Source organism: Pholis gunnellus, assembly GCF_910591455.1.
Source record: "Pholis gunnellus genome assembly, chromosome: 8".
In the NCBI taxonomy this organism is placed as follows: Eukaryota; Metazoa; Chordata; class Actinopteri; order Perciformes; family Pholidae; genus Pholis; species Pholis gunnellus.
Genome location: NC_136534.1, coordinates 14371389 through 14390487, shown reverse-complemented (window position 1 = coordinate 14390487; position 19099 = coordinate 14371389). Strand labels below are relative to the sequence as shown.

General features: G+C 42.1%; 1 protein-coding gene across 1 annotated transcript; it reads right to left on the bottom strand.

Annotated features, from left to right (window-relative positions):
* Positions 1–1147: 1147 nt before the first annotated feature.
* On the bottom strand, positions 1148–16495 carry ankrd28b (ankyrin repeat domain 28b). The gene is made up of 28 exons (XM_079163988.1): positions 16330–16495; positions 12563–12646; positions 12000–12078; positions 11302–11372; positions 11011–11211; positions 9529–9616; positions 9176–9318; positions 8724–8936; positions 8283–8361; positions 8046–8160; positions 7744–7826; positions 7507–7570; positions 7315–7383; positions 7081–7221; positions 6795–6906; positions 6673–6699; positions 6374–6448; positions 6068–6269; positions 5774–5861; positions 5568–5685; positions 5026–5245; positions 4623–4710; positions 4446–4529; positions 4188–4333; positions 3994–4076; positions 3748–3830; positions 3496–3587; positions 1148–2787 (listed from the first exon to the last, which is right to left on the bottom strand). Exons 1-28 carry the CDS (start codon positions 16354–16356, stop codon positions 2504–2506), a joined length of 3159 nt encoding a protein of 1052 aa, XP_079020114.1. The 5' UTR covers positions 16357–16495; the 3' UTR covers positions 1148–2503.
* Positions 16496–19099: the final 2604 nt, after the last annotated feature.

The following is a 19099-nucleotide window of genomic DNA, read 5'->3' as shown; positions in this document are numbered from 1 at the left end:
AACTGTCCCATTCATATTTACACCATTTCAAGCCCTCCCAGGGTACATCCCAAGTCTCTTAATTGTAATTTCCTCGCTCCTCGCTCCTCGCTTGAACCGGAAGTTGTTCTGCGCCGCCATATTGACGGTCGTCCCAAAGCTTTTAGCGAGGAGCGAGGATGGAGGCGGGATCTCTGAGGAGCCATGAACGAGGACGCACGAGAACAGCCTTCCAGGAAGTGATTTAACGGCCGACACGCCCCCTCATTGTTCATCAGTTATGTGATTCGACGCTGCAGCCGTTCGGACTGATGAGATTGTTTTCAACATGTAAACAATGAAGACAGATCGCAGATTAAACTCAAGCTTTATATTTGATTAGTTTTTTGATTCACCGTCTGGTTTAAATATATGTTCATTGTAGTCTGAACAACAAAAGGACCACAAACAACTTTCTTCATTTACTAGGAAGATTTGTCTTTTCATGATCTGATATTTCCCTCAATAACTTTTATTATGGATACTATTAAAGTCAGAGAGGTATTTACATAATGTATCATCATTTCATTCAGTCACGTGAGGCTGATCATTGAGTGTTTGAGTTTTATCATTTAAATTCATCATAAGATTTCTAAATGAAAATAAAGTTTTGTACAACATGTCAAATACCTGATACAACTTTAATAAACCCACATAACTACAATGTAGACAGTCTATATACTGTGTGTATATATATATATATATATATATATATATATATATATATATATATATATATATAGCTATATAGCCACATACAAATGGTATAGGCTACATCATCTGGTGAACAGCTGGTAACCTGAAGATTTGAAGTTTATCTAATTATAAATCCGTAATAAACACATTTAGCTTAGCCGCCTATTCAACTGTTGAACGTTTGGTATAAAAGGGCTTACAACACTATGACGTAAGTATGTGATGATGTGGCAATGAGCCAATGAGTACCAGTACTCAGAAAACTTAAGCTGCTAAATTGAATTAAGCAATCATTCATTTAATTATTTACAGCTGTGCTTTTCCTACTCTGACATGTGAAATTGTATGAACGTAAAACTGCTTAAAATGTGTCACATATTTAAAAAAATTAAAAGGCAACACTTCATAAAAAGACTCATGTTCATTATTAAATAACTCATTTCTTTATTACTCGTAAAATATACAGCAATCTCAGTACTGAAAGAATTCATTGGAGCATTGAATTCACAGTAATAATTTCTATATACATGCTAGTTTCATCCCTCTTCAAGAAAAAGCAAGGAAAAGAAAAAAATATCTTTTCCATTCTAAAGCTAGCAAATGTATTGTACATATTTCCAGTTAAAAGGACATTTCAACAGACAGAAAAGGGAAGATTTGAATCATGGTAGGATCGAGTGGTTTCTTTTTTTAAGTTAAAGCAAGCAAAACCTGTCAACAAACATTGACTAATATAAGAGCAAAAAATATCATTCAAACAAAAGGAAATCAAACGCTGTCCTATCATTGGTTTACAGTGTTTCTTCTCACAAAGCTGAGCGTCGGATACGTCAGTACAGGATCAGTGCTTCTTAGAAATGTTCCATTACTTACCTAGTGCGCATCACTGTACTTTCACAGCTGCCTCAACAAACTCATCTTTTCTCAGTAACTAATGAAGGCACAAAATGAACACATAAATAGGAAGCGAAATTACACAAATAATTTATTCTTCAAAGACTAAACCGCAATGGACAGGTCAATATACAAAAGGTAAGGTTGATCAACTTAAAAACAACCTGGTGCACATATCAAATGTTTTTAAATTACTCAGGTCGCTAAATCAGATTTCTTACTGAGGGAAAACGACTTTAAGACATGAACATGGGTGTATTAAAATGTTTTGATCTCAAAAAATAAATGATTTTCCGGCTGTATGACTTACAGACTCGAAGGACAAGTGCATTCTGACGGATGTAGTGTGCAGACATCAACCTTCTCTAACTCATCAAGAATTCCCCAAAATGAAAACTGCCCCCCCCCACCCGCTAACCAATAAACCCCCAAATTCTCGATCTCACGTACACAGTTAAAACTGGGTTAAAATGCATCCATGCCTTTTGGTCCCTGTCGGTTTAGCTCTCTGTGAAGTGCTACCATCCCTCTTCAGCACGTTATTGCCGTACAAAAGTCGCTGTCTGCCCAACAAGCGCAGTTTTTAGCACTCTAGAAGTCAAGGTTGGTAAAGCAGCGGTTACTGAGGTCCAGTATCAGCTGAAGGACACCTGGTGTTGGATGAGGTCGGGATGAGTGTGGGCCAACATGCTGCACCTCCTCCCTCTCTCCGGTGTGTGTGTGCGTGCGTGTGTGTGTGTGTGTGTGTGTGTGTGTGTGTGGAGGGGGGGGACTCTTAAGGCTCCTGTGGGCGCTTCTCTTTCTTCTTCTGCCCTCCCAAGCTGGCGGTGGGTGATTTTTAAGACACAGTGTGTGTGTGTGTGTTTATGCATTTTATCGCTCCCTCCTGTCCCCCTCAGTATGTCTCCGAGTCCGAGTCATTCAGCTCTTCGTCCTTGTAGAGCCCGTCTTGATGGCTGATGTTGTTGAAGCTGCAGTAGGAGCTGTGCTCGCCGCGCAGCACGGGCAGGCTGTCGAAGGTGATGCTCTTGGAGGGGCTGGTGGTGTAGTGGTTAATGGCACTGAAAGGGAGGGTGGGTGCCGGGGCGCAGGGGGACACAGGCATCATGGTGGCCAGGATGAGGGCTAGGCAGTCTGCCACATCTTTGTTGGGGGCACAAGCCAAGGCGGGTGTGTAACCTGTGAACAGTGACAGTATACCAATGTTACATACTATATAACAGAAATGCACAGTTTCTGTTTCGAGCATTGGTGTAAATGAGTAAGAAGTAATTACATGGCCTTTTAGATATATTTGAGGTAAAATCATAACGAGTCTGATAATTTTTCATTAAGATCTGTAAGACCTGAGCCAGGCATGTTTTAATTGCTTGGTTAAACTGTGCTAAGTGGGAAGCAGGGCCATCCTTCAATCACAGGATCGGCAGTTCGATCCCCGGCTCCATTAGTCGCATGTCGATGTGTCCTTGAGCAAGACACTTAAGCCCAAAATTGCTCCCGTAGCTGTGCCTACGGTGTAGAAATGTGAGAGAATCTAGAAGCGTCTGCTAAATGACTGTAATGTAATGTTATCATCAAAAGAAGTTCTGATCCTGTTTTTACCTCTTTGATCTGTCTACAGTATGTAAACCATCGTGTTTCGGAAGTGAACATTATGCACATGGTTTAAAAGGTTAACGAGCAGCTAAAATGTTGTGGATGTGTGGACTAATTGAAACTGCAAATTAAAAGCAGCCCGATAGCCATTTGGATGAGGATTTCTAATAACTACTGACACTGCTGTGTTAGTATCAATGTTTGGATGGGACTTCCTGATGTACTGTAAAAACCACAAACATATGAAAGGTGCTGGTCTATAGTAATAGAAAAACAACATTGTGAATTTACCGTTTTCATCGACCGCAAGTACGCTGGCTCCCTTTGCAAGCAGCTCCTGCACCACCACTGTTAAACCATTTCTTGCAGCCACGTGTAGAGGCCTTGAAAAACATAAAATATGAACGCACCGACAGGAGAGTCAATATTTTACGATTTGTATCTCTATATTACTAATTCAAATCCCCACAGTAACCAAGCCACAGTCCCACCGCTCAGATGCAGCAAGAGATAAGAGCCCAATGTAATACAAGTGATACATACGTCTGTAAGGCGGCGTTAGTGGCATTTATGAGGTTTCTGTCTGTAATCTTCTCCAATATCAACAAGGCACTGGTTTCATGTCCCTGTGGAAAACAGGTGCAGTACGATAAATCACCACAGAGTATAGCTTCTAAATGTGCAGTAATACCATTTGTTTGTGAAACAATGCAACAAAGAAATTGTAGGAATAAACTAATACTGCTGCTGTAGAACGTAGGAAGAGTGCCGCCATACGGCAATACAAACCTTACTGCAGGCGAGATGAAGTGCAGTGTTCTTCACAGCATCCTGCAGAGTGAGATCTGCTTTTGCACTGCTCACCAGTAGTTCTAACAGGTAAAAGCAGGAAAAACATTATTATTACGTCCCAGAGAGGTGTTTTACAGTCCAGTTATGGACAACGTAGAAGGAAAGTGGTGAAAGTAGAGAAGCGTTCGTACCGACAGCGTTGGTCTGGCCATTTTCAGCGGCCATCATGAGCGGGGTTTTCCCTGCAGCATCAACACTGTTAACCTGAGCGTTGTGGCTCAGCAGCAGCTGGAGACACTCCACATGGTCAGTGAAGGCTGCTGCATGTAGTGGAGTCCTGCAGACATATTATCGGAACGAGGCTCATTTTTCATCATCTCGTCATCCTAGTCATTATGCGAGCTTTTAATCACAGGTACAAAACACCTGTCTCAAATGAATGTGTATACCTGCTTTTACTGTCTTTGGCATTGACGATGGCCGGGCCCAGAGTGTCTATCAGCATCTCAGCAGCACCTTCGTTGTCATGGATTCTAAAGATGACAAAAGGGCACCATTACTTCCTCCATTAGAGGTTTGTCCTCGCATGCATTTAATTAAACGGAGGACGGCTCAAAAGATCTTACACAGCACAGTGGAGGGGGCTGAAAGAACTGCCTTCGGCCTTGTGAAAAACCTCTTGTTCCAGCAAAACCTCCACACACGTGTCGTGACCTGCAGACAAGAGAGCATCAACCGTCAGCCTTCATCTCGAGGGGCTCACAATCAGGGCTCTTTTAAAACCACACGTGTTGAAATTGTGCATTTGGGTGCATGAGGAAAATGCATGAAAGAACAAACATGAAAAATGATTGATTGTCCATGCTGATTTTAAAATCTACACTTGCTTAAGTGCTCCTTCTTACTCTCTTGGCAGCTTGCCCGCATTTAAGAGCGTACATTACTAAACATCAGATACACATTCCCATAACTACATTTGATTGTGTTTTTGTTTTTTTCAAGCAGGTTTTCAAACCCTCAACTCTGTACCATTGTAGCAGGCCCAGTGCAGTGGGGTGTAGCCTTGGTTGTCTGTTAAGACGGGGAGTGTTTCCACTGATTGGGCAGCATGCAGCAGGCCTCCCAGTACCCCAATGTGTCCACATGCTGCTGACAGGTGGACTGGTGTGCGCCCTTTACAGTCTCGCACCAGGAAGTTGGCGCTGTGCTGAAGCAAGGCCTCCACACATTCCTCGTGACCGGTCACCGCCTACAGACAGAAAACGGTAGATGTTAGCGTTTTTTTTTTACGGTTGACTGACATCCTGAACGCTTATGCATTCCACATGATTTGAGAGCTGACAAGTATTATTACTCCTTCCATAGACAAATAGGACAAATCTAAAGTTTACAACTCAAAGAAAATCCTATTTGTATATCTATAATATGCCCGGCAGCATCTCAAACATATATACACGATAATATTGAAACATTTTTGTGAAGGAAAAAACTTAACACACAACAGACAGAAAAATGAAGGTACGAGTATAAGTACATATACAGTGTGTGTAAGAATGGTAAGATCTCCTCACTCCTCTATGAAGGGCTGTCCTGCCCCACTTATCTTTGGCTTCTACATTGGCTCCTTTATTCAGCAGAGAATACACACAATCTGTGTGTCCACTCAGGACCGACAGCATCAAGGGGGTTCTAAGAGACAACAGACAGTCATTTCAGCAATTTCTTCAGATCATCAGTGGGGAAAAAAATAGATAAATCACTAACAAATTTGACTTACTGTCCATTCCCATCTTGAATGTCTACTGCACTTTTCAGGTCAGCATTACCAATCAGCAAACGCAAACATTCTGAATGACCATTAGTTGCTGCAGGGAAAGAAGGAACACACCATTAGCATACCCATAATAACACGAATACACTTTATTCATGTGGCACCTTTTAAAACAATATTACAAAAGGCCTTTACAAATGAAACACTAAATATAATACCAAATATGTTATACTAGATTGTAAACCAGTGTGAAAATTCAGATGTAGGCAGTTTCATGTGCCACCGAGTCCAGGTCCATACCTGCAGCATGGATGGGGGTTCGCTTCAAAGTGAAGTCTTTGACCAGGATGGAGGCTCCCTGGTTGATTAGGACGTCCACGCACTCTACGTGGCCCTTAAAGGCCGCCAGGTCGAGAGGTGTGCGCCCTTGGCTGTTTCTCACATCCAGATCCAGCAGAGACTGCACCAGAACCTCCATAGCGTGGTGGTGACCGTGGTATGCCTGAATGATTAATTTGCCGTGAATAAGTTAGCATAAATTAGATGAGATTGAGGATCGTGCCGTGATAAGGAATAGCAGGACAAGGATAATACAGAATCACTCACAGCGAGGTGCAGGGGGCTAACGGGGGCTCTGACATCAGAGTCATTCAGGATGTCTGTCCCTGAGGTTTCCATTAGCTGAACAAACCGGGTGCACAAGTTAGAATCGACTTCAGATATAAGCTCAGAACTAAAGATATGAATGACATGGCGTACTCTGAAAGCAAAATTCAGATCTGCACAGTGTACCGATAGCTCCCAACAAATTCAATTTAACAGACATCTTTGTCCGACATTGTAAAATGACCGTCACAAAGAAGAACAAGCAATAAGAGAAGAAGAAAGGCAAAAATTAAACTCACCACATCTAGAGGTGTTTCACTTGCAATCTGTGGGAGAAGCACCAATCAATGAAATAATTACAATATAGAAAGACGGCGATGCCGATTGTTATGCATCGTGTGCACCGGAGTGGAGTTCTCACCAGCTCCAGACAGAGGCGGTGTCCATACGCCGAGGCGTAGTGCACAGCATTGTAGCCCTGATTGTCTCGGATCCCTGGATTTGCATCATTTCGCAGTAAATATTCCAGGCACCTGCAGACACGACAAAGAGGCCGAGGTCAGGGAAACGTCACCTTTCAAGTCTTGAACTCATTACTCAGCATAAACCAATAACGCAACTTGAGCTTTTGGTTCACGAAAACCCTCAAACGTAACAACCCGCCCACCCGCTCCTTTAAGAAAGTGAATTTCCAAAGCATTACTGACTTTCCATCTGTGTCAGAGGCAGCGGCGTAGTGGAGAGGAGTGCAGCCCCGCTCGTCTAGGTCATTGACGCTGGCCCCGGAGCCCACCAGAGCAAACAGGCACTGGTAGTTACAGTTGGCAGCAGCATAGTGCAGAGGGGTCCTGGAAAAGCAAACAGAGCTCAGTTCCCTCTTCAAATTGAACCACGCAACTAGGAGAGAACAAACTGGAGAACTATTATTAAACGCTACAAACCTGCCGAAGCTGTCCTTTCTATTAAAGTCTGCCCCCGTGTTGAGGAGAAGATTGAGACATTCCAGGTTTCTGAGGGGTTCGGGAGATTCATAGTTATTTTTGTTATAGGTCACGATCTACATCCTAACACTAATATTAAAGCTGTCTATCTAGCTTATTTTAGCTTTTAACATTTAGCTGTCCTGTACTCACCCTCCAGCTGCTGCAGCATGTAAACAGGTCCTTCCAAAGTCATCAGGCGTATCAATATCAAATCCTGCATCAGAGTAATGGATTATGAGCAAGATCCTTGCACATTGTACACAAGGTTTTACAGCACAGATGATTTAGACTCATACAACTCCAATAACCGACCCATTCAACAAGAAGACTCTAGTTGAGCTTGCACTATTGTGGGTGACCAGACAACATGAATACGGAGTTGCTCACCTGAAGACAGGAGCTTTCGGCAGCAGTCAGAGAATCCACTGAGAGCAGCCAAATGAAGTGGGAACATACCATGAACCCCTCGCCTGAAAGTGACACAATCGTGTTGATTTACTCAGTATCAACCAAATAACGATGGTGCTACACTAAGGGTAGGAAAGTACTATTAAACTGTACAGAACAATCTCCATCAGTCACATAACAGAGAGCACGTCTATGCTTTTGAAAGGTTCAAACATGCAACTTCTTGCACAAGGTGTAAAGTTGTAACAGTGTGCTGTAAAAGAGCAGACGGGCTCACTTACTTAGCCGTGTCAGCTCTGTTGGTGATGAGGGTGTTGATGAGGAGCTCGTGTCCGTATCGAGCAGCAATGTGCAGCGGAGTATTTCCGTTCTTATCTTCACAGTCGATCTCAGCACCTTCAGAAAAAAAGAAAGAAAAAGAAGCACTGAGCCGATGTTGCGCTGAGAGGCACTTCTGGTTTTGCAGTCCAGCGTGACAAATAAAGTCAGCGAGGCTGAATTTTTCCAGAGGAGCTCACCATTCTCAATGATTGCTTGAGACCTAGAAAACCTCCCGTGGATGGCTGTCATGTGGAGGGGAGTCTTACCATCTTTACTCTGGAGGGAAACAAAAACATGGTGCTATCACAATATAGATCATTAATATGGCTTTTAGCTATAAAGTCTATTCCCCAAACTGAGCTCCAAAAAAGGCTGACACAGTCAAGTTTTAGTGTCGTAACATTAACACACACAAGCAACACATGCTTAAACACTGACTCTTAACCACAAATATTCTTTGTTTTGACAGTTAGTATTAACACCGTTATAATTATTAGATTATAATCACCGTCCCTAAGCTATCTGGAAAAGGAGTGCCAGTTATTAAGTAACAAGCTTCCCCGGGTCAAATGGCGCAACGTTCCTCCAACGTTATCCGTTCTGAAATGAAGAGAGGCATCACTTTGATCTTTACTCACCTTGATGTTGACATCGGCCCCGTTGCACACGAGCAGCTCCAGACAGAGCGCCCCGTGGCGTGAAGCGGCGGTGAAATGGAGCGGAGCGAAGCCCTTCTCGTTCACCTGGTTTACGTTGGCGCCACACTCGATGAGCTCGTTCACCACCACGTCCTGCCCGTTGTAGCACGCCACGTGGAGGGGGGTGTTGCCATACGCGTTGGGCTCATTGATCTAGACGGCGAGACAAAACAGGGAGTCGTCATCGCACCATCGAGACGCTGTCACTCTTTTTTTCTTTTTTTTACAAACGGGATAAAAAAAAAAAAATTCTGTTGAGTCATTATCCAAAAACATAAGCAGTGGATAAACCCAGGTTATGAGTTATTAAATGTCTGTTCTCTCCTGATCAGATCATTAGATCTGGCAGTGAACTGCAGTGTGAGGACAATAAGCTTGGTGGTGGAACTTACATCCACCCCCAAGTCCAGGAGGTATTTGACAACACTAATCATTCCACTGGAGGCGGCTGCATGTAGGGGGGTGTAAGATTTCTTATCTTTGCAGGCCACCTCGGCTCCATGAGATGCCAGCAGCTTCACCACCTCTATGTGTCCTGATGACGAAAAAAAGAAAAAGCTTTCACTACATGAATATGCATTCAATTTGGTCATATCAGCACACGAGTGTTAACTTTAACATCAAATAATTAATCATTTTCATGAAGTATTTTCAATGAAGTCCTGCAGACTTTAAATGAACAACAAGATGAGATGAAGTTACATAGAAGCATAATAATGTGGTGTAAAAACGGTTCATTTGTTACCCATGTAGGCTGCCCAGTGGATTGCGCGGCGGTCCCTCTTGTCAAAGGCATTGATGTTTGCTCCTCTGGAGAGCAGGAGCCTCACCATCTAACAGCAGCAACAGAGGGAAAAAAAAAAAAGAGCAGTCAGGAAAAATGTTACAACCTGCACGCTACTAATTCTGCTGCCTTTCAGTCAGCGTGGCAACTCATACAACCGTTGTTTGTAATGCCTTAATACTCTGGTCTAAACCACACACACATGCATACAGTTTACTTAGATTTAATCTAATCTCGTGAGTTACACGAGCTTCCACAAGGCTATACATTCTTGTTTAAAGTGCTGAGCAAACATAGGTTGAAAGACGTTTTGCATACACACAACACAGGAACATCAACAGCACAAGTACAAGCCTAAGTTGAAGACTATGCATAAGAGAGACATAGGCTGTTATCAAGTTGAACATAGGCTACAGCTGCATTTCCGAACATCTGTATTTGTTGAGTGTTTTATTGGACTATTGTTGCATATCAAAAGGTTGTTGGAACAGCTTTTATGCGCTTGTTTTGAATACATTGCACTTGATTAAATGAGACACTTTTATATAATTAACTTACATACGAGTATATAAAAAGTCAGTGTGCATCCATGTAGAAAAGTTGACGGCCTAAATATGTGTTTTTGTCTTTCATTGGAAAGCAGCTTTATTATATATTTGGTGAGCTTCTCCAACTTTAGACTATTTCCTGGGGTTTCTATTTGTGCAACTAACTCCCAAGAATATCACCTTATCAAAACTCAACCACACACACACACCAATACAACAAAAGCTCAGTTTACTTATTTGTCTAAATTGGAGCGTGAGAATAGGCCACCGCATAGGCCAAACACTGTAGGTACAAATAACTCATTGCAATATGTTGTGATGCTGATGAATATTTTTCATGAATAGCACTAAATAAATATATTTGTTAAACTTTGTCAAAGACAATCGGAGAGAAACAAGGATCAGGAACAACTGGCAAATGCAGTGTGTGTGTGTAGCCATCTATATAATGAAAGGATTTCTTATGGCTATGCTAATAAATGCTAACTGTGGGTAGTCTGCAGAGCTATATGGGGATGTAGATTGTTTCACTTCACTTCACACTTAGCCATTGTTCAGTTGTTCCGGGTTGCAAAGCCATTGTGTTTACACATGTATGAGGCGAGCAGGCACATCCGTTCAGTAAGAGGAGAAGATCAGGAGCTTCTACTAACAGCCAGACAAACCCAGCGGAGTCCGTCTCTATGATCAGCACTGAAGTGCTTCTACTTTTAAAAACACAACAAAGTCAGCACCGACCCTTTAGGTTCGCACGTGTATTGTTTCATATTCAAATGTGCTGCCATTTTTAATCCGTTAAGGTGTGACTCCATCAAAACTAAAAAAAAGGCATTAAAAGTACTTTTTTGAGCACAGCTCACAGGGGGATCAAACCACACTCGTGGCTTAATATTACCTCCAGGTGACCGCTGAAGGCCGCATGGTGCAGCGCAGTCCGGCCGGCTCTGTCCGACACGTTCACATTGCTGAGCAGCGGGACGAGGGCCTCGGCACAGCGGACAGCTTTATTTGCTGCGGCGATGTGAAGCGGCGTCTGCCAGTTCTTGTCTCGGGCGTTTACGTCCGCAGAGTGTTTCAGCAACACCTGGACGGCCTCCTGCAAGACAAGACGTCGTCACATGTAGGTTTAAGCTCCGCACTGTTTACACGACTAGGTACAGAATGAATCAGAGGAACGTACACATACCTCACTGCAGGAGGCCACGGCCCGGTGCAGAGGAGTCAGCCACTTGTTATCTTTGGCATTTACTCTGGCACCTACAAGTCAAGAGGACGCCGGCTGTGAAACTGTTCGAGGTCATAACAGCTACACGACAATCTATTGAAACATTTCAACAAAATGGCTAATGCCTTTTAGAGAGTTCTGTTTGGTAATATCCCCATCTGCATTATCAGAAGAAAAGAGCGGACTGCAAAGGGTGCACGTAGAGGTATTCTACGATATTGAATGCAGATGCAACATCTGGCCACAGAGGCATTTGAAATATGTCATTTCGCTCTCAGACAGGTTAACGTTGAAGAGCATTTAACACTCCCTTCAATACCCAGAGTGGGATTTTAAAAAGGTTTATACGTTATGAGGAACCATCCTTCCCAAATTGGTCCAATCAATTTAACAAGCTCAAATTGTGACACCAATTACATCATTTATGCTAACTCAGGTCTTCTCGGAGAGAATCCTTCCTGATAAACACATTTCTAAAAATTGTAACATTAAAACGATAAATGTCGCTCGATACGTGACATTAATGTTGGGGATGAAAGGTTCCAATGTCTTAATACTGACCTCTAAATCGTCTCCACTACAAGAATGACAGAACTTCATATGGCTGTTTGACTTTAACAGCTTCTGTACATGAATCCTCTTCTGAAAATAAAACATACCTGAAAGAATCAGCAGCTCTATAATTTCTGCGTCACCAAGATAAGCAGCAGCATGCAACGGAGTCCGCTTCTCATTGTCCTGTAATAAGTGAAAAGAAAGACATTAATACAAACAAAACAGAGTTAAAAGTGATGACCTTTTGTTTCTTCTATAGTTCATACAAGTTCATTTGGTCCTGTGACATTAAAGCCAATGTTTCTCTTTACTTGCTGTAACATCACAATGCTAGAAAGGAGAAACAACCAATACATGATACAGAAGCACAGTCACCATTCATGGCAAACACAAAACCCAGTAAGTTAAAGAGGCTTCCAGAGAAACACAAGCTAGTACAAACCAGCTTTATCTTGAAACAAATACCCCCACCAAAAGCAGTAATGTTGAGGAATGCAATAAAATAAGCAGAGTCAGATCATGCAGTGGGAACTGTAGAAACAATCGATGTGCTTTTGTACAAACAGAAAGAGATATTTGAGGACAAGGACATTTATACACAAGAGGTTTTAAATTCTGTGCTGCTGAAATTTAAATAATATGAGGAAACAGAGTCGGTTGGGATTACCTGTGCATTCACATCCTCTTTCTTGAATATGAGTGAGCGTACTTCATCTGGATCCACATTGAAAATAGCTTTCAGCAGAGCAGGCTGTAAAAGAGAGAGAGAGGCCGTGTCAAAATCAACTGGATCTCAAGACTTTTCTGGCTGATATTGCAACACTATCGCAGACTTTCATCATGACGGTAAAAACGTGCAAGGCCAATGACCTGCGAGGGGAAACCTAGACTAGAAACGCCAACAGTATAGATCAAGGATGAGAAACGCATTCTGACCTCGGAGACCTTAGACCTCAGAGAGACTTCAGAATCCTCGTCATCAAGCACCACCACACACACGCGGCTCATTTGCTCAGAGTTCACACATTAATGCTTAAAAAGCCCCGAGATGTTGTTGTTAAAAATCCTTTGAATAGGCACAGACTGGTGCATGGACCCGGTTATAAAAAAAAGATACTAGAGCAGTTCGGTACAGACATTTTAACAAAGCGATGACTCCACAAATCAGAGGATGATAGCGGCAGACTGTCAGGATTTATACAGACAAAATGCTGAGCGGCCTCTTTTCTAATTCTGTTCTGCGTTTAGTGACAGCTGGCAAGCAAAACACGGCACGGAGTGAATTATCACAATATTTGAATGAATACAAGTCCAACACTGTGGTCCAAAAGACTGATTCGCTGTCAGCATCTCCTAAATGGACAAAAAAAAAGAAAGAAAAGGAAAAGCGTCCACAGATGATACAAGTCAAAAAGAGTTTCCAAAGTAAAAGTGAAGTGAAGGAGGAACTTGTTGGAGTTCTTTGTGAAGTCTGACTCTTATCGATCAGACCATTAGAAAGTAGCTACGTTGGCCCCACCCTGCTAGGGGTGTATACAAAGGAAAAGTACTGCTGTCTGTGGGATTTCTACAAAACTGGAGCTGTGCTATTTCAGTAAAATATTGTATATATATATATATATATATATATATATATATATATATTTTCATTTTGCACACATTTTTATATTCGTGTCTTAAGCTTCCATATCAGACTGCAGGTGCATTTGAAAACAATTCTACGTTTTTTGACCACCGGCTCGTATAAATCATTTTTACCACGTCATAAATGATAGGGTTGAATGCCAAAGGGAATAAATTTAGCATAACCACTTTCTGGTTCATGCTTAATGGCGCGGTAAGACAATCTCACCGCTCAAGTGCTTTTTTTTGTCAAATGTTTGCTTGTGATTGTTTTTTGTTACTAACTAGTGTTACATCTCCGTGACTTGTCAAATTGATTCGGAAACACTGCTAAAAATCAATGCCCCTATCAACAGTCACAAACTGTAATTAAGTTTACTAATTAACTGCCATGTTTGCCAGCTCAACACTGCTGCACACCCCTATCTGATCCACCATAACACCAGTCCGTGATGAGGAGGCTGCAACGGGTTACCCAGGAAAGACCCAGATGCAACCCCCGCAGTTAAAACATTGTTCAAGTACATGTCGGCAATTTAGCGATATTGTGTCAGGTGAGCTACTATCAAGCTTTTCTGTTGCACGCGAGTAGTTATAACCTTCGAATGAACACCATCCACCCATGAATCGAAAACAATACGCAAGACGAGGAAGCAGTCCTGTTACAAAAAGTGCCAAGTCAGCAGGTTTTAAAACCACCTGCTGTATCGTTTGGCTGTAGTGAAAACCTTTATTGTCTTGAATTACCTTTGTCGGCCTTAAAACACATCTTTAGGTGGATGGAGCTGGAGTTCTTTCAGAGTACACAATTGGACTGATGTAGTATGCGCAGTACATTTGTTCATTAACCCTCCATCCTTCAGTTAACCCACCGGGCTACACCAGCTAGCTAATTAGCTAATGTGGCAACCATGTAGCTTATAAGACTGAATGTACAAAAGACCTCTGATTGATAAGGCATAGTTTGAGCCACATACTTCACAAAACCCTATCAAATAGAATGAGCGGTGTCTGGATCCAACTATTGTACAGTCTACTAATGGCTCACTATAACATTGTTATCCAGTATCATTCACTCTAAGCACTTAAGAGTAAATTGTACTGTATGAAATGTACTCAACTTTTCTGCTGCAAGACGCCAGGATTAAACAAAATTAAAAGTCAAACATTGTGAGCACTACTGTTTTGGATCAAATACAAATCTACTGTGAACATATGTATGTGGCGGCATGGGTATGATTATTAACCTTTGGAGTATATTGAAACCAACAGGAAAATATAGTCATGGCCTCATACAAATGTGAGCCACATGATGCATTTCAGCAGTCAAATTCATGCTCAATAAGCAAGATAAAGATTACCATTACCATCAAGTAGCTTAAAGCTGGTTTTGAAAAAACAGAAGACAATCCTCTCATTCATTATTATCACGCCTGTGACTATCTGCAGGGTGCAATAGTGCTCAGAATTACTAGGGATAAAGTCATGGTAACAAACGGGGACTTGTTTTCATTTTTGATGATCTCTGTACATCACCAGAGAAGGAAAGACAAATCTGCGTTTTCGTTGTTTTTCAGTTCTCCAGTCCTGCACGACCGGTGTAGGAGATTTTCTGACTGCACGACTGTGCACACCTCCTTTCCTCACTCCTTTCCTCACACAAGCCAGCCTAGTTAATACCATCACCATGGAGACAGCTCTTTGGCAACTCCACCAGCTCACATGAGGCCAGGTATACACACACACACACACACACACACACACACACACACACACACACACACACACACACACACACACACACACACACACACGCGCGCACACACGGACGCGCACACGCACGTACATATGCTACAGGAATAGCAGGCCTGTTCAAAACACTCTTATATAAATGATAAGAGGAAGTGTTTGACACAGTTACAGGATGCATGTCTAATACTGTCACATCATACATGCATTATTACCATTAACGTTACACAGCAGTTTACCTGCATGTCTCCCATTCATATCATAAAAATAAATACCTTTGGTAAACAACTTCTTCCTATATAAACGGTTCAATTATTAACAGTATTCACAAGTGGGATAAACATTACAGGCTTGTGATCAAGGGCTTAACTTATCCAACGCTTTAACACTGTGAGAAACACGCATTAGAAATTAAAGCATCACACTGAGCCTCTCATAGATCCCTGCAGTCAAAACACAGTGGTGGCGTTCAAAGATGTCACATTTAGTTCAGGGCATCGGTTCATAAAAGATACATTATTCATGTCAACATCAACAGATAGCTTTGGCTGTTGTGCTGATCATCTTGCCCTACATTACAGATATTCAGTGGCTTATTATTAAACGGAATCCCTCGGAAGCGACACAACTCGAGCCCAGTGTTGCATTGTTTAGTCACAACATGCTAACTAGTCACAACTGAGTAGCTAGTAGCATTTCAGGCAGGCTCTGGCTAATAGCTGCAGATGAACACACTGTATCCTGAGCTGGATGTGACTCAACACACCGCTCGAGCATGTGTGTGTCTCAGTGTAAATGGTGATGGCTCTTTATTATTGCCAGAGACATCCCAACCACTCCAACATGCGATGTTACCCGGCGGTGCTGTCCCTAAGTTTCACATCACACGTATAGCAAATGCATCACCTAGCTTCACGTGAAGTGTTTAAGGAAATGCTTCCGGAGAATTACTGGAGAAACTGGGCTTACATTCCGCTGTTGAAATCGGGGCAGTTAGCTAACATTAGCCCGGCCAACAGTAGCTTAAACTTAGGTCAGCTGTGGAGACAAATGGTCACTTACCTGGTCTCGAATTTTGAGAACCACCATATTTCTGGGATTCTAATTGTTCTCATGCAGATTCATAAAGGGATATTTGTCTCCTTCCGAATAGCGGTGTTTGATCTCGGTCTAGCTCTCCCGCTGGTCCACTGGAGGCCTAACGTGACGCTAGCTTAGCTCTCTTGCTAGCTTCCGAACCTGATGGCATGAAAGCAGAGGAGTAGCGGAAGCTCCATAGCATTGCCGCCACCATACTTCGCCTCCCAAAAAGACGCAATTCAATAGGTCAAACGCGCTGTGCCCTCCTAGTAAGAAAGTCTCTGATTGGCTGCACGAGCAGCGCTCTGTGACAGACGCACAGTGTCGAGTGCACTGCCGTCTACGCTCTTGTCATAATAAATGTTTTTTTTGTAACGAACGATTTAAACACATTTACAATGCAACTCATTGACATTATATGATCACTGTGAAATAAATATATCAAGCAATTTGGCTCCGTTTGGTCGGCTTTTCAGTAACAGCTGTTTATTATTCTATTTACACACAGTGACTCATATTGAAGTTGTACAAACAGCGAGAACCATATTATCATTGGCCGCCAAGCAACTGTAGTGGAGCCACTGAGAGTTATATTAACATTATTCTCTCGCGAAGAGGAGTATCATGCTGACACTAAACTGCTCCAATTATACACTCCAGTTTTCTTCCTCTTTTTTTAAAATAGGAGCTGGGGGAGGAGGTGATATTTTTGTAGCTACAGTGAATAGTTTGGATACAAAATAAATTGCTTCACAAGCTTAGATGGTGGACATGCAAAACCTAGACCACTTAGGCTTTAATTAATAATACTTCTGTCTGACTACTAAACTCTTGGACATATCATATGGGTTTATTGTAAGACAAAAAGACAGTATAGGTCCATCTTCTGTAACTTTAAGTGGGTTCAATCCCACAGGTTGGTGGGTTTTAAATCCTCCGTGTGTTTCAGGACCTGTAAACTAACACCAACGTGGTGGAATATGGCCCTCTAGTGATCTGTCCTTTAACTACAAGCAGGCTTTGAAAGTAGCTGATGTGTATCAAATTGAATAAAAGCTTAAGTGAGAAATACAAATAAAATACATAAACCTGAGTCTGTACTTATTACTTGTTATTTAGGCATGTTTAATTGATGCAGGCTGAATTTAAGAGCATTGTTGACTCTTGTGATAACGTTTTCTTATCCTTGTGATAAAATTGATAATATTGATTAATTTAAAACAATTTAGAACAAAAACATGTAAGTGATTTCAGATTCAGACACGATTATAAACTCATTTACGTTATACACAAGTTAGAGGAGAAGAAGTGCATGCACTAATAATGCTGAAAATAAGGGTGTCTGTCGAATCGCTATAATGGAATGTTACAGCCACACCAGCGGATGATGTGGGACAGTAATTTCCTCTGTGTGTTGAAAATACCACAGACTGGACTGGCAGAGATGACATTATGGAAGAGGGCCAAAAGGCTTGGACACAAAAACTGTCTGTGCACTCTGTGACTTAGTGGTTCTGTCATAGAGGCTGTATATTGAGATTAAAACGTTAACAGTGCAGCAATTTAGCAATCTGCTGCCATATCATTATGTGGAAGAAATGTATAAAAGCTACAGGCAGATCATATCATGGTATGCTTATTTTTGTAGTAGTAATTCAGCTTCAACCACTCAGTATAAAAATAAAACAAGAACAATGTTAAGGTTTTCTTTCTGTTGAAACCACTTAATCAATATGTGTCTCAAGCTGTCAGGCAGTGCATATTACTCCCTGTGATTACTCTCCACCAAGAGGCATCTGTGCCAATAAGAAATAAAACAAAGCAGTACAGCAAAGAAGGACAGTTTTGTGAGTGGTAGTGGGGGTCTTGTGAAAGAATGTGGATTATGTTCACCAGGCAACTTTCCAGGCTAGTCTCACATTTCAATGCACTGGATACAAAGAGAGGGGAGAGGGAAAAGGTTGCGGCAGCTATGTTGATGATTTTGGGTGTAGGTTGGTCGCCTTTGCTGGAGGTAATCCTCCTGAATCTCTTCCCTAAGCCCCGCGAAGGCCACAGTAACCAAAGCAGGAACAAACTCTCGCTAGGGCGGCTGAGGTAGAGAGGGGTTCCCAAAAAATTAAATTAAGAGGAAAAACAGTGGACAAAAGAGTAAATGCGTAAATGGAGAAAACAGATGCATACTTGCATACCTCTACAATCTACAACCCTCTTAAAAACTGCACCCTGACCCCTCTTGTTTACAGGGCCCTTTGTGTGTGTGTGCGTGTGCGTGCGTGTGTGTGTGTGTGTGTGTGTGTGTGTGAGAGAGAGAGAGAGAGAGAGAGAGAGAGAGAGAGAGAGAGAGAGAGAGACAGAAAGATGAAGAAATACAAATTTCAAAGTATTTGTTGGTTTCTTTACGGAAATGAAAACATTTGTATTATTTGCTATAGACAAAAAATCGTAAGCACCAGTTTCTAAGTCCTCCAACCTGAACAGAATGATGTAGTAACATTAATAGAAATAATAAAAAATGACCAGACAGATTTTTTGAGAGGTGAGATGACCCTTAGCGTCCAGGTGCCAGCTGTGGGGCCTGCAGAGCGATGAGACAGCCACAGACATGCATGCAGGATCATGCCTTAGATTACTGGATGCTGGACTATGCCCCCTGTCTGTCTGTCCAGCCGTCAGGATGAGGGATAGCAAACAGCTGGACAGTCGGGGTCCTGGGATGAAAGTGGTGTCACCCACTGGGTCATTCCCAGCT

Excerpts from the sequence above, each read along its gene's own strand:
- ankrd28b (XM_079163988.1), bottom strand. The coding sequence starts at position 16,356 with ATGGTGGTTCTCAAAATTCGAGACCAG. Across the intron at positions 5,862-6,067 it reads AACCCCCATCCATGCTGCAG|CAACTAATGGTCATTCAGAA; the intron begins GTATGGACCTGG and ends CTTTCCCTGCAG. Across the intron at positions 3,831-3,993 it reads TTCATCTCGCCTGCAGTAAG|GGACATGAAACCAGTGCCTT; the intron begins GTTTGTATTGCC and ends TGTTTTCCACAG.